General features: G+C 42.3%; 3 protein-coding genes across 3 annotated transcripts in view; all 3 read left to right on the forward strand.

Annotated features, from left to right (window-relative positions):
- The window catches only part of PCDHA2 (protocadherin alpha 2), a 99,180-nt gene that overhangs the window by 32,348 nt on the left and 53,477 nt on the right, over positions 1-13,355 (forward strand). The window lies entirely within an intron of this gene.
- Positions 1,771-4,415, forward strand: LOC144329434 (protocadherin alpha-6). The gene has a single exon (XM_077937136.1). The coding sequence runs from the start codon at positions 1,876-1,878 to the stop codon at positions 4,309-4,311; it is 2,436 nt and encodes an 811-aa protein (XP_077793262.1). The 5' UTR covers positions 1,771-1,875; the 3' UTR covers positions 4,312-4,415.
- On the forward strand, positions 8,079-10,988 carry LOC144329418 (protocadherin alpha-7). The gene has a single exon (XM_077937140.1). It carries the CDS (start codon positions 8,207-8,209, stop codon positions 10,574-10,576), a length of 2,370 nt encoding a protein of 789 aa, XP_077793266.1. The 5' UTR covers positions 8,079-8,206; the 3' UTR covers positions 10,577-10,988.

Here is a 13,355-nt window from a genome sequence, read left to right on the forward strand (position 1 = left end):
ACTCTGTAAATCTACACTTAACCACGGTCAAATTTTAAAAAATCAAGTTATCTTATTCTGTGATATAAACTATATATCTCTTTACATATCAAGTCTTTATATATATTTTGTGCAGTTTATCTTTTTTATAGGAACCTCTTGTTTTGGGGATTGTTTTTGGTTAGGAAATTGAACCCTTTGTTTGCCCAAAATAACTGCAATAGAAAGTCAGTGATAAGAACTACTTAATAGATCCAGGTTAATTATTTTAAGATAGAATTTCACACGGAAGAAAAGGCTTTTGTGTTACAATAATCTGTGAGGCATTTTACTGTATATCAGAATTTCGGAGTAAGGTGAAGATGATCATGTAATATGAAAAGTCTTATTGGTGGCTCTAATTTTCTTTCAAGGAGGGGTTCAATCACTTCCAATGGATAACATTAAGGTTAAATTAAGGGTGAAGTTGATATTTGGCCTTGACTTTTATGTGAGGGTAACATTTTTGCAGGTAAATGTAGATGTAATTTAAAAATCCAGCTAAAACAAACACGGTATTGGGAAAGAGGAAGAGCAAGTGGTCTGTATTGTCAGAAAAATAAGATTCATGTTGGAGAGTAATTGAAAATAACCTTCAAAAAGTTGATCACCTAATATGTGATTACATATTAGGCTACTAGAAGTTTCTAAAATGTCTTGGAATTTCTAGGTTTAGTAAAATTCAATGAAAGCTGTACTCATAAAGATAAATATGATAACATGTGAAAGACAGATGGACTTAGGTGGATGTGGAAGAAGGCAAGCCAGGGAAAAGGAGTAATTTAAAAAGTAATATAAGTGACATGGGAAATACTCATGTTATTAAAAATATGAATTTGAAAATTTGAATTTGGGGATTATTAATAATTGGTCATGCTTTGATATTTAACAAGCTGTTTTCTAGGAGTCAGCATGTATAGGTGAAAATGACAATTAGAAACATAGAAGGGATGAAGATATGGATTTGTAAGTACCTCAATAAAAGTCTTATTCAAAACTTGGAAGTGAGTGAGAACAATTAAAGGAAAGGATATAGGACAGGGTTGAAGTTGAGAGAAAAGAATGAGATCATTTAAGAACAGCTGTAGAATCAAAAACAGCAAAGCACAATGGGTAGAAATTCCACTAGAATTGAAGTGGTAAACTATATGAAAAGAATATTTTAAGCGAGAATCCTAATATAAGCTGCAGATAAATTAAATGCAATAAAGAATATGCTCTAGAATTTTATCTTCCATCATTACACAAAAGAACCTTAAGAGCGTCTGGTATTTGTTGAACAAAGAAAGCATGGACTTCAACAATCCATAAAGCTTTAAAAATTCAACCAAAATTTGATGATTTTAAGTTACATTTTTCCCTAGAGCACTATATAATAGCACGTCCTATGACAGACATATGTGGGTAAGTTTCTTTTCTAAAAGTGTGTAGAATAGTTTATTTTCTGATTTAAAGAGTAGTTTCGTAAACACTTAAATTTGCTAAACTGGCTAATACTAATGTTGCAAATACTGGTAGAAAAATTGTTTAGCTGTGAATAATTAGATCCCTTACTCTAAGGGTACTAAGATACCACTGCCTGTGCAAATTACAAACGTGAGGAGGATTTACTATAAAAGTAGAGGAAAGAAGATAACATTTAAAAAATATATAGTACAGCACTGTTATGTGAATTAATTTCTTACCTTTTGGAGCCGCATGATGTCGCTGTCTACCATGAAGTTATAGCTAGCCACCATTCAAATTTCTTCTATTACTGCATCATTCCCTGACTGTTGAATGATGGCGGACGCAGAAGAATTGGATTAATAAATTCCGGAACTTACAGTATTTTATCTTTATGCGGAAGATCTTCTAATGGAAATAAAACAAGAGGTATTTGACATGGTGTTTACCCTGGAAGACAGATTGGGAAAGCAATGTCTGCTCCTCCCGTTTCTGCTCCTCGCAGCCTGGAAGGTGGGGAGCGGCCAGCTCCACTACTCCGTCCCGGAGGAGGCCAAACACGGCACCTTCGTGGGCCGCATCGCGCAGGATCTGGGGCTGGAGCTGGCGGAGCTGGTGCCGCGCCTGTTCAGGATGGCCTCCAAAAACCACGAGGACCTTCTGGAGGTAAATCTGCAGAATGGCATTTTGTTTGTGAATTCTCGGATAGACCGCGAGGAGCTGTGCGGGAGGAGCGCGGAGTGCAGCATCCACCTGGAGGTGATCGTGGACAGGCCGCTGCAGGTTTTCCATGTGGACGTAGAGGTGAGGGACATTAACGACAACCCGCCCTTGTTCCCGGTAGAGGAACAAAGAGTGCTGATTTACGAATCTAGGCTGCCAGATTCTGTGTTTCCACTAGAGGGCGCGTCAGATGCAGATGTGGGCTCAAATTCCGTCTTAACCTATAAACTCAGTTCTAGCGAATACTTCGGGCTAGATGTGAAAATAAACAGTGATGACAGTAAACAAATTGGGCTCATATTAAGGAAATCCTTGGACAGAGAGGATGCTCCTGCACACAACTTATTCCTGACAGCCACAGATGGCGGCAAACCTGAGCTCACAGGCACTGTTCACCTGCTGGTCACAGTGCTGGATGTGAATGATAATGCTCCCACTTTCGAACAGTCTGAATACGAAGTAAGAATATTCGAAAATGCAGACAACGGAACAACAGTTATCAGACTGAATGCTTCTGATCGGGATGAAGGAGCGAATGGGGCCATTTCATACTCTTTTAATAGCCTTGTTGCAGCCATGGTTATTGACCACTTTAGCATAGATCGAAATACAGGAGAAATAGTGATTCGGGGTAATTTGGATTTTGAACAAGTAAATTTATACAAAATCCGCGTTGACGCAACGGACAAAGGTCATCCTCCCATGGCGGGTCATTGCACCGTTTTAGTGAGAATTTTGGATAAAAATGATAACGTCCCTGAGATAACATTGACTTCCTTATCCTTGCCTGTACGTGAAGACGCTCAATTCGGTACTGTCATCGCCCTAATTAGCGTGAACGACCTTGACTCAGGTGTCAACGGGCAGGTGACCTGCTCCTTGACGCCCCATGTCCCCTTCAAGCTGGTGTCCACCTTCAAGAATTACTACTCGTTGGTGCTGGACAGCGCCCTGGACCGCGAGAACGTGTCAGCCTATGAGCTGGTGGTGACCGCACGGGACAGGGGCTCGCCTTCGCTGTGGGCCACGGCCAGCGTGTCTGTGGGTGTGGCCGACGTGAACGACAACGCGCCGGCGTTCACGCAGTCCGAGTACACGGTGTTCGTGAAGGAGAACAACCCGCCGGGCTGCCACATCTTCACGGTGTCTGCGCGGGACGCGGACGCGCAGGAGAACGCGCTGGTGTCCTACTCGCTGGTGGAGCGGCGGGTGGGCGAGCGCGCGCTGTCGAGCTACGTGTCGGTGCACGCGGAGAGCGGCAAGGTGTACGCGCTGCAGCCGCTGGACCATGAGGAGGTAGAGTTGCTGCAGTTCCAAGTGAGCGCGCGCGACGCGGGCGTGCCACCTCTGGGCAGCAATGTGACGCTGCAGGTATTCGTGCTGGACGAGAACGACAACGCGCCGGTGCTGCTGGCGCCTCGGGTGGGTGGCACTGGTGGTGCAGTGAGCGAGCTGTTGCCGCGGTCGGTGGGTGTGGGCCAAGTGGTGGCGAAAGTGCGCGCAGTGGACGCCGACTCGGGCTACAACGCGTGGCTTTCGTATGAGCTGCAGCCAGTGGCAAGCAGCGCTCGCTTCCCGTTTCGCGTGGGGCTGTACACGGGCGAGATCAGCACGACTCGTGTCCTGGACGAAGCAGACTCTCCGCGCCACCGGCTGCTGGTGCTGGTGAAAGACCACGGTGAGCCGACGCTGACGGCCACGGCCACGGTGCTGGTGTCGCTGGTGGAGAATGGCCAGGCTCCAAAAGCGTCATCGCGGATGTCGGTGGGCGCCGCGGGCCCAGAGGCGGCGCTGGTGAATGTCAACGTGTACCTGATCATCGCCATCTGTTCGGTATCCAGCCTGCTGGTCCTCACGCTACTGCTGTACACCGCGCTGCGGTGCTCGGCGCCGCCCGCCGAGGGCGCGTGCACGGCGGGCAAGTCCACGCTGGTGTGCTCCAGCGCGGTGGGGAGCTGGTCATACTCGCAGCAGAGGCGGCAGAGGGTGTGCTCTGGGGAGGGCCCACCCAAGATGGATCTCATGGCCTTCAGCCCCAGCCTTTCACCTTGTCCTGTTATGGGTAGGGCGGAGAATCAGGCTTTAAATGAAGATCATGATGCCAAAGTAAGTGAATTTTCATAATAGTTAATTTTTATTTTAAATTCATAATTTTTTCCGCAGATTTGTTTTCTATATTTCTGTTTTTAATTTTAATTAATTTTACAAAATTTACGTATTTTCATTTTATTCTGTTTCTTATTATAATATCTTTGCTTCTCTAATATTTGTAATTTAAGTGGAATTAGAAATAATTGTCCACAATCTGCACCTCAGAATTTTTGTCTTCAAACCAAAATATTCTGGGACATGTCGTTTTCTGTTGCATTGTAATTCAGATTCTTAGTAGCATGTTTTTCTGATTAATTATATAGGATTTTCATTTGTTTGCCTTTGAGCTGTAGGAAATTTTTTTTTCACATATACTCTGTTTTGATCATATATTGATATTTGAGCACCACTGTATCACTTATGCTTTTACACTTTCCATTTCAATGTTTTTCTGCTGAGACTTTTATTAAGTTAACACTTTGATTTCATCCATTTTGTGTAAGAACTCTGATCATCATACTTTTTATCTGTGGTTCCCTTTCAGACTTGTGATTCCAGGAGACAATAGTGTTTATTTATTGTCCCCCTTTTAAACCATTGAGGAATAAAGGACAAAAACAATAATTATCAGCCTGAATACTTCTGGTTGTTATGGTTGATTTATTTACTACTGATCTAAATACTGGAAAAATAGTGATTCAAGAGATTTTGGACCTTGTGATCAAGTAAATTTATATGAAAACTGCATTCCTCTGGCATTGCAGCTCTCTTATTTCTGTTTGAATTTCATTTGATGGTCTTCTCTTCATGGAGTCTAAATCTATTTTTTGTTTTAATGTTTTCACTGTTTCTACACAGTAATTTAAACTATTCACTATTTTCTGTGTGTGTGTGTGTGACAGGGTCTTGCTCTGTCACCCAGGCTGGAGTACAGTGGTGCAATAATGGCTCACTGCACCCTAGAGTTCCTGGGCTCAAGTGATTCTCTCACCTCAGCCACTGGAGTAGCAGGGACTACACGCGAGCACCACCATGCCCACCGACTTTTTTTTTTGTAGATACGGGGTTTCTCCATGTTGCCCAGCCTGGTCTCAAACTACTGGTTGCAAGTGATCTGCCCACCTTGGCCTCCCAGAGTACTAAGATTATAGGTGTGAGTCACTATGCTTGGCTATTCATTATTTCTTTAAATGAAAAGCAGCAAAAAGTAGTGATTAGGTGTGACTTTTGGTGCTATCCTACCTTGCCTAAACTTCATTGCTACCAATTTTGTTTTGTGGATGGATTGTTTCACCTCCATTTCAGTTTCTTCTGTAAAGTTGGAGTGATAAACACTAGTTTCAATGATAGAATTTTCATAAAGCTTTAGTAAGTTGATACTGTAAGGTGCTTATAGCTGTGTTTGCCAAATAGTAAGTGCTTAATAAAATTTGCTACTAGTTTTCCAAAGAGGAAAATAAAAACTTTATGTCATTGTATGTTAGGAAGCTCTCATTACGGATTCCATATTGTTTTCATTTTATGTAAAGATTGAGTTTTTGTTATTCATAGTGAGGCCATAATTACCAAATTAATCCGAGATGTCTCTAACATTTTAAATGCCGTGTTCCACATCAAAAGTAATTTAAAATGTGTGTTTCAAAGTTGAAAATTGAATTAAGACTTGGACAGTGGAAAAGTTTTATGAATTCAAAAGACATTTAAACTGCTGAGTCCTCAGTGATTTCCTGAAGGTGGTTTTGACTTTTTGTGTTGTCCACCTTCCCAGGAAATATTAGACTATGTTAAGCTTGAATGGTGTATTTGCCCACATTTAAAAGTTGCTTAAGGGCCATTAGAGGACTGAGTTGAGGTTTGTGTTCCCTAATGTGAGCATTTTCCATTCTTGAAATGGCAGAAACCATTAGTAGTATTTTCTGTTTTCTAAAAGAAGTACATGATAATTTTTAAGCATATAATTAATATTGCACCAAAATTTAAAAAACTACCTCTACATACTTAAGAGTTATGGAATTGTCTCTGATTATACCGAAGATCACCATTTGTGTAGATAATGATATCTAACAATCTCAAAACAGCATACTTTCTTAGGAAGTAAAGAACTGCAGCGTTGCTAGTGAGTAAATGTTTTTTTAAGAGTTTCTAGGGAGGTCTTTAAGAGTATCACACTGTGCCTGCTGAGAATCATCGAATTAACAACACCCAGTCCCTGGCTTCAAATTTAATAGATAAATAAAGATAAATATCCTACATAAATACGATGATAGTAAAAGGAAGAATATTGTAAGAGGTGCTAGAAAGGTACTTCACAGTGTTATTGGAATAGAAAAAAAGTATTTGCCTTTTTCCCTTGTTGAAGGAGTCCTTGAAGAGTCATGATGTTTTACTGGTTATAAAATGGAAAGAGTTTTTCCTGGGAGAATATGGAGACTAATAGGTATTCTTGAGAAGAGAGTAACTTAAGTGAGTATACGGAAAATTCCAAATGTACCTAGAAATAAGGAATAGTCAACTTTGGGTAAAGCACATGGTTCCTATAAGAGAGACTGTGATATAAAGCAAGAAAAGTAATATGAGAAAAACCTTTTGGGTAACTTTGAGTACTAGACAAGTAATTTTGACACTCTTCAAAAGTCGTTTGAAAGCTGTCAAAAAGTGTGAAGCAATGGGAATCAAAAGTGTTTAAGGAAAATGACTGCAAGGATTAAATGAAGGAGAATGAAATAGGAATGGACAGGTTACACAATAAGAAGCCACTGCAATACTCCAGGAAAGCAGCAATTATGAAAACTTATTTAGGAAAACATCTGGATACAGACATAATTATTTTACATTGCCGTTGGGAACATTGGAGTGAAACATTCAAGAAAACTAACACAGTAAGGTAGATCCAAAAAGGATGAAATAACTCAAGACTTGATCAAGGGGCTGCTTTATGTGAGATGGCTGAGCACTGAAATTTATCTAATAAAATAAACTTATATTATAAAAGAAATAATACAAATAATATTTGAGATTGTATAAATAGGCAAATATCATAACACACAAGTGTTTGAAAGGATAGAATGAGGAAACAAATATAAAATCATGAACAAATATAAAATCATGAAACAGTATATTTAGATTCTGCTAAAGCAAAAAATTCAGAATACTTCCTCCTCAGAAAGTTCACATGATACAAATTCTTCCCCTTCAAAGATTCCCCAAACCTTCTCTTATTTTGTTTTCCAAGAAAAGTGTCTAGATAGGTGCTAATGTTTCTTGCCTCCTAAAAAGAAAACACACACACACACACACACACACACACACACACACACACCCCTTTCTAAGTTTCTCTTTCATCAATCAGTAGATTCTTGAGATCCTGGGTCCCCCTAGAGTACAGGATTTTTCTTAACAAGGGGTACTGAATCAAGAATATGAAGTTTCCTGGGATCCAGATCAAAGGAATTTAAACTTGCAGTTGTTTAGATTCATGTTGTCACTTAGGTTTCTGTCTTTATTTAAAACTGTGTGAAAAAAAAGTTTTTCTAAGGCATGAGGAAGCTACAATTATGTTCACACTAAGTATTCAAAAGCCATCAGTTGCCTAAGAATGCTTCTAACAAGCATGAGAAATGCTATTTTAACCTTTAACAACAATGAAGAAAAAAATTCAGAGTTTGAAATAAAACTTTTCAACCGATTAATAGTTTGTAATTCTTACTTACCATTTGGGCCACATGATGTCGCTCTTTACCGCAAATTCTTTCATAATCAACAAAAGGAAGTCATTCCTGTTCGCACTGGAAAGACGCTCCACTCTCTTTCACTCTTCAGATGCACAACAATGGCCACACATCGAGATTGAAATGAAGTGATAAAAACATTCCTATAAATTCGGAGGCAGGTTTTGCTGACTAGAAAAATAAAACGCCAATAATCTGAAATGGTGTGCCGGAGTGGATACGACCCAGGGCGCCGACATCTACTGCTGTTTTTTACAATTCTAGCTGCTTGGGAGGCGGGGAGAGGCCAGCTCCACTACTCGGTCCCCGAGGAGGCTAAACACGGCACCTTCGTGGGCCGCATCGCGCAGGACCTGGGGCTGGAGCTGTCGGAGCTGGTGCCGCGCCTGTTCCGGGCGGTGTGCAAATTCCGTGGGGACCTTCTGGAGGTAAATCTGCAGAATGGCATTTTGTTTGTGAATTCGCGGATCGACCGCGAGGAGCTGTGTGGGCGGAGCGCAGAGTGCAGCATCCACCTGGAGGTGATCGTGGACAGGCCGCTGCAGGTTTTCCATGTGGACGTGGAGGTGAAGGACATTAACGACAACCCTCCCGTGTTCCCAGCGACACAAAAGAACCTGTTCATCGCGGAATCCAGGCCGCTTGACTCTCGGTTTCCACTAGAGGGCGCGTCCGATGCAGATATCGGGGAGAACGCCTTGCTCACTTACAGACTGAGCCCCAATGAGTATTTCTCCCTGGATGTGCCAACCAGCAACCAGCAGGTAAAACCTCTTGGGCTTGTATTACGGAAACCTTTGGACAGAGAAGAAACTCCGGAGCTTCATTTATTGCTCACGGCCACCGATGGAGGCAAACCTGAACTGACTGGCACCGTTCAGTTACTCATCACAGTACTGGACGTCAATGACAATGCCCCAGTGTTCGACAGAACCCTCTATACGGTGAAATTACCAGAAAACGTTTCTATCGGAACGCTGGTGATTCACCCCAATGCCTCAGATTTAGACGAAGGCTTGAATGGGGATATTATTTACTCCTTCTCCAGTGATGTTTCTCCAGATATAAAATCCAAGTTCCACATGGACCCCGTAAGTGGGGCAATCACAGTGATAGGACATATGGATTTTGAAGAAAGTAGAGCACACAAGATCCCAGTAGAGGCTGTCGATAAAGGCTTCCCACCACTGGCTGGTCATTGTACAGTTCTTGTGGAAGTTGTGGATGTAAATGACAATGCTCCACAGTTGACTCTCACTTCCCTGTCTCTCCCTATTTCAGAGGATGCCCAGCCAGGTACAGTCATCACTTTGATTAGCGTGTTTGACCGAGATTTTGGAGTCAATGGACAGGTTACCTGCTCCCTGACGCCCCACGTCCCCTTCAAGTTGGTGTCCACCTTCAAGAATTACTATTCATTGGTGCTGGACAGCGTCCTGGACCGCGAGAGCGTGTCGGCCTATGAGCTGGTGGTGACCGCGCGGGACGGGGGCTCGCCTTCACTGTGGGCCACGGCCAGCGTGCCCGTGGAGGTGGCCGACGTGAACGACAACGCGCCGGCGTTCACGCAGTCCGAGTACACGGTGTTCGTGAAGGAGAACAACCCACCGGGCTGCCACATCTTCACGGTGTCTGCGCGGGATGCGGACGCGCAGGAGAACGCGCTGGTGTCCTACTCGCTGGTGGAGCGGCGGGTGGGCGAGCGCGCGCTGTCGAGCTACGTGTCGGTGCACGCGGAGAGCGGCAAGGTGTACGCGCTGCAGCCGCTAGACCACGAGGAGCTGGAGCTGCTGCAGTTCCAGGTGAGCGCGCGCGACGCGGGCGTGCCGTCTCTGAGCAGCAACGCGACGCTGCAGGTGTTCGTGCTGGACGAGAACGACAACGCGCCGGTGCTGCTGGCGCCTCGGGTGGGTGGCATTGGTGGCGCTGTGAGCGAGCTTGTGCCGCGGTCTGTGGGCGCGGGCCATGTTGTGGCGAAGGTACGTGCAGTTGACGCTGACTCAGGCTACAACGCGTGGCTTTCGTACGAATTTCAACCTGTCGCCGCCAGTGCGCGCATCCCGTTCCGCGTGGGGCTGTACACTGGCGAGATCAGCACTACCCGAGCCCTAGGTGAGACGGACGCACCGCGCCACCGCCTTCTGGTGCTGGTGAAGGACCATGGAGAGCCCTCGCTGACAGCCACAGCCACCGTGCTGGTGTCGCTGGTGGAAAGCGCCCAGGCGCCAAAGGCATCGTCGCGGGCGTCGGTGGGCATTGCAGGCCCAGAGGTGGCACTGATGGATGTCAACGTGTACCTGATCATCGCCATCTGCTCCGTGTCCAGTCTGTTGGTGCTTACCCTGCTGCTGTACACGGCGTTGCGGTGCTCAGCGCCGTCCTCCGAGGGTGCATGTGGTCTGGTAAAGCCCACTCTGGTGTGCTCCAGCGCGGTGGGGAGCTGGTCATTCTCCCAGCAGAGGCGGCAGAGGGTGTGCTCTGGGGAGGGCCCACCCAAGACAGACCTCATGGCCTTCAGTCCCAGCCTTCCTCAGGGTCCTTCTTCTTCAGACAATGTGAGTCGTAAATAATCTTGCTTTCAACACTTTAAAAATAATTAGTTCAATTTGTCTCCTTAAATTTTCTTTCATAATTTCTTTTTTAGTTGATAACTTTGTACATAATTATTACTTTTTAGTGTTATGCTGTATTTGCACTAATTATTTGGAAGTACTTTTAATATACACTTTTGGGATACGTAATACTGTAGATCAAAATCTATGGTTTATGTTGGCTACTCTCTATTTTTGAAGAAGGACTTTGCTAACTGGATCAATGGATTCACCTTTCTTCTATAGTGTATTTACAAAATCAAGTATTTACATTTCCATATTTTGATAATACTTATAAATGCTATAATAAACAAATTTCAATATATATATTTTACCTAATATTTTATTCTATGTATTGTCCTCATTTTATAAAATATATGTGTCAAAATCATCTGTTCAATTTTGCCTTTTTATATTTAGAACGTGAATTTTAAACATTTCTTTTATATCGATTTATCTTCTTTTTATCATATTTGTGTAGTACGGACTTCTTTTTCACTTACTTTGTTGAAATGTATTTGCCATGTTCTTGATGAATCAATATGAACAATTTAAAAATAGTTTAAATAGCAGTTCAATAGTATTTTTTATTTTGTTCCTTGTTTGTATAAGAAATATATTCACATTGAAAATTTCAAAGAGGGAAATCTAGTACATAGTAAAAAATCTCGTTGTCTCCTCCAACTCCAAACCATTCACTTTACCTTTTCGAATTTCTGAAGCAGTTTTAGTTTTTTTTTGTATATTCCAAGATTATTATTGCCAAATTATATATATATGTGTGTGTATTTACAATCACCAAATTGTAAATCACCTATATATGTATTTTAGAATTTGCCCCTTCCTTCCTTCCTTCCCTCCCTCCCTTCCTTCCTTCTTTCTTTCCTTTTCTTTCTTTTCCTTTTCTTTTCTTTTTTCTTCTTTTGAGACAACGATCTCACTCCATCACCTAGGCTGCTGAAATGCAGTGGCAGGATTATAGCTCACTGCAGTCCTGGGCTCACAGGATCCTCCCGTCTCAGCCTCTGGAGTAGCTGGAAATACAGTCTGAATGTCATTGCACCCTGCTAATTTTGTTTTATTTTTGTAGAGACAGAGTGGCGTCTTGTTTCCCAGGCTGGTCTTGAACTCCTGGCTTCAAGTGATCCTCCTACCTTGGCCTCCCAAGGTGTTGGGATTACAGACATGAGCAACCACACCCAGCCTGCCTTTCATCTTCCTTTTTTTTAAAAAAGAAGTGATTACAGTAGAAACCTACCCTTCTGCACTTTTTGTTTGTTTTTCCACTTTAAATTATTATTATTATTATTATTTTTTTGGACAGAGTTTTACTCTGTCGCCCTCGCTGGAGTGCAGTGGTGCGATCTTGGCTCACTGAAAAATCCGCCTCTCTGGTTCAAGCGATTCTCATGCTTCAGTCACCCAAGTAGCTGAGATTAAAGACGCTGGCAACCATGCTGGGCTCTCTCTCTCTCTCTCTCTATATATATATATATTTTAGTAGAAACAGAGTTTCACCATGTTACCCTGGCTGGTCTTGAAATCTTGGGCTCAAGTGATCTGCCTGCCTCAGCCTCCCAAAGTGCTGGGATTACAGGCGTGACCCACCGCATCCAGCCTAAATTATATATTGGGTTTTGTGGCATATTATTTCATTAGCGCTTATTCCTTCTTTTTGATTATTTGCTTTCTTATTTTAAAAAGTATTTGCATCTTATTTTGTTTTATGGATATATCATGATTTATTAATCCAGTACTGTATTAGGGACATTAATGAAACAATAACCTAATTGTCCAGACTTTTAAAAAATTTTTACAAATAATTTGGTTAGTTAAAAAAAGATAGTTAACTGGGTGTGGTGGCATACACCTCTAATCCCAGCATTTCAGGAGGCCGAGTCAGGAGGATTCCTTCAGTCTAGGAGTTTGAGAGCAGCTTGTGCATCTTTTGTAGAGACTTTGTAAAATTAGCTGTGCATGGTGATGTGTGTCTGTAGTGTCAGCTACTCAAGAGGCTGAGGTGGGAGGATCACTTGAGCCTAGGAGCTCCAAGCTGCAGTTATGGCACTGAACTCCAGCCTAGGTGACAGAGCAATACCTTGCCTCAAAAATAAAATAAAATGAAATAATAAAATAAAATAAAATAAAACCCAGAACTGATGATCAATTTTCACTGTTCCTAATATTCTAATATACTTTAGGAAATCATTTTAGGATATGTTACTGTTTTCTTTTCAACGTGAATGAGGGTAGAGTATACAAAGTCAAAAATCTGTTTGGTAATCAATATAATTATTTACCATTGAGCAGTAATATGTGATTCACCACAAGCAGACCAAGTTTGCTGCTCTTGTTGAAAGAATATTGTTTTGTGGAAAAATCTATAAATATCTTTGACCTTCAAAGATGGTAATTGTAATTCTGTTTTCATTGCTTTGTTTTTATGGTTACATGCATGTATATTTAAAACCTTCCTAGTGTATTATTAAGAAAGTTTTAAATACCCTAAATAGGAATTCCCTAAATTGGGAAATACTTGAAGTTGATTTATCCTCCTTAGCCACCCAAACTGTATTCATCAATTATTATTATTATTATTATTATTATTATTATTATTATTTTTGAGACAGGGTCTCAATCTGTAGCCCAGGATGCAGTGCACTGGCACAATCTGGGCTCACTGCAACCTCTGCCTCCTGGGCTCAAGTGATCTTCCTACCTCAGCCGCCGAAGTTGCTGGGACTACAGGCGCACACCA

The sequence above is a fragment of the Macaca mulatta genome, chromosome 6 (genome assembly GCF_049350105.2).
Source record: "Macaca mulatta isolate MMU2019108-1 chromosome 6, T2T-MMU8v2.0, whole genome shotgun sequence".
Lineage (NCBI taxonomy): Eukaryota > Metazoa > Chordata > Mammalia > Primates > Cercopithecidae > Macaca > Macaca mulatta.

Coding starts and splice junctions, on each gene's coding strand:
- LOC144329434 (XM_077937136.1), top strand. CDS start 1,876: ATGGAAATAAAACAAGAGGTATTTGACATGGTGTTTACCCTGGAAGAC.
- LOC144329418 (XM_077937140.1), top strand. CDS start 8,207: ATGGTGTGCCGGAGTGGATACGACCCAGGGCGCCGACATCTACTGCTG.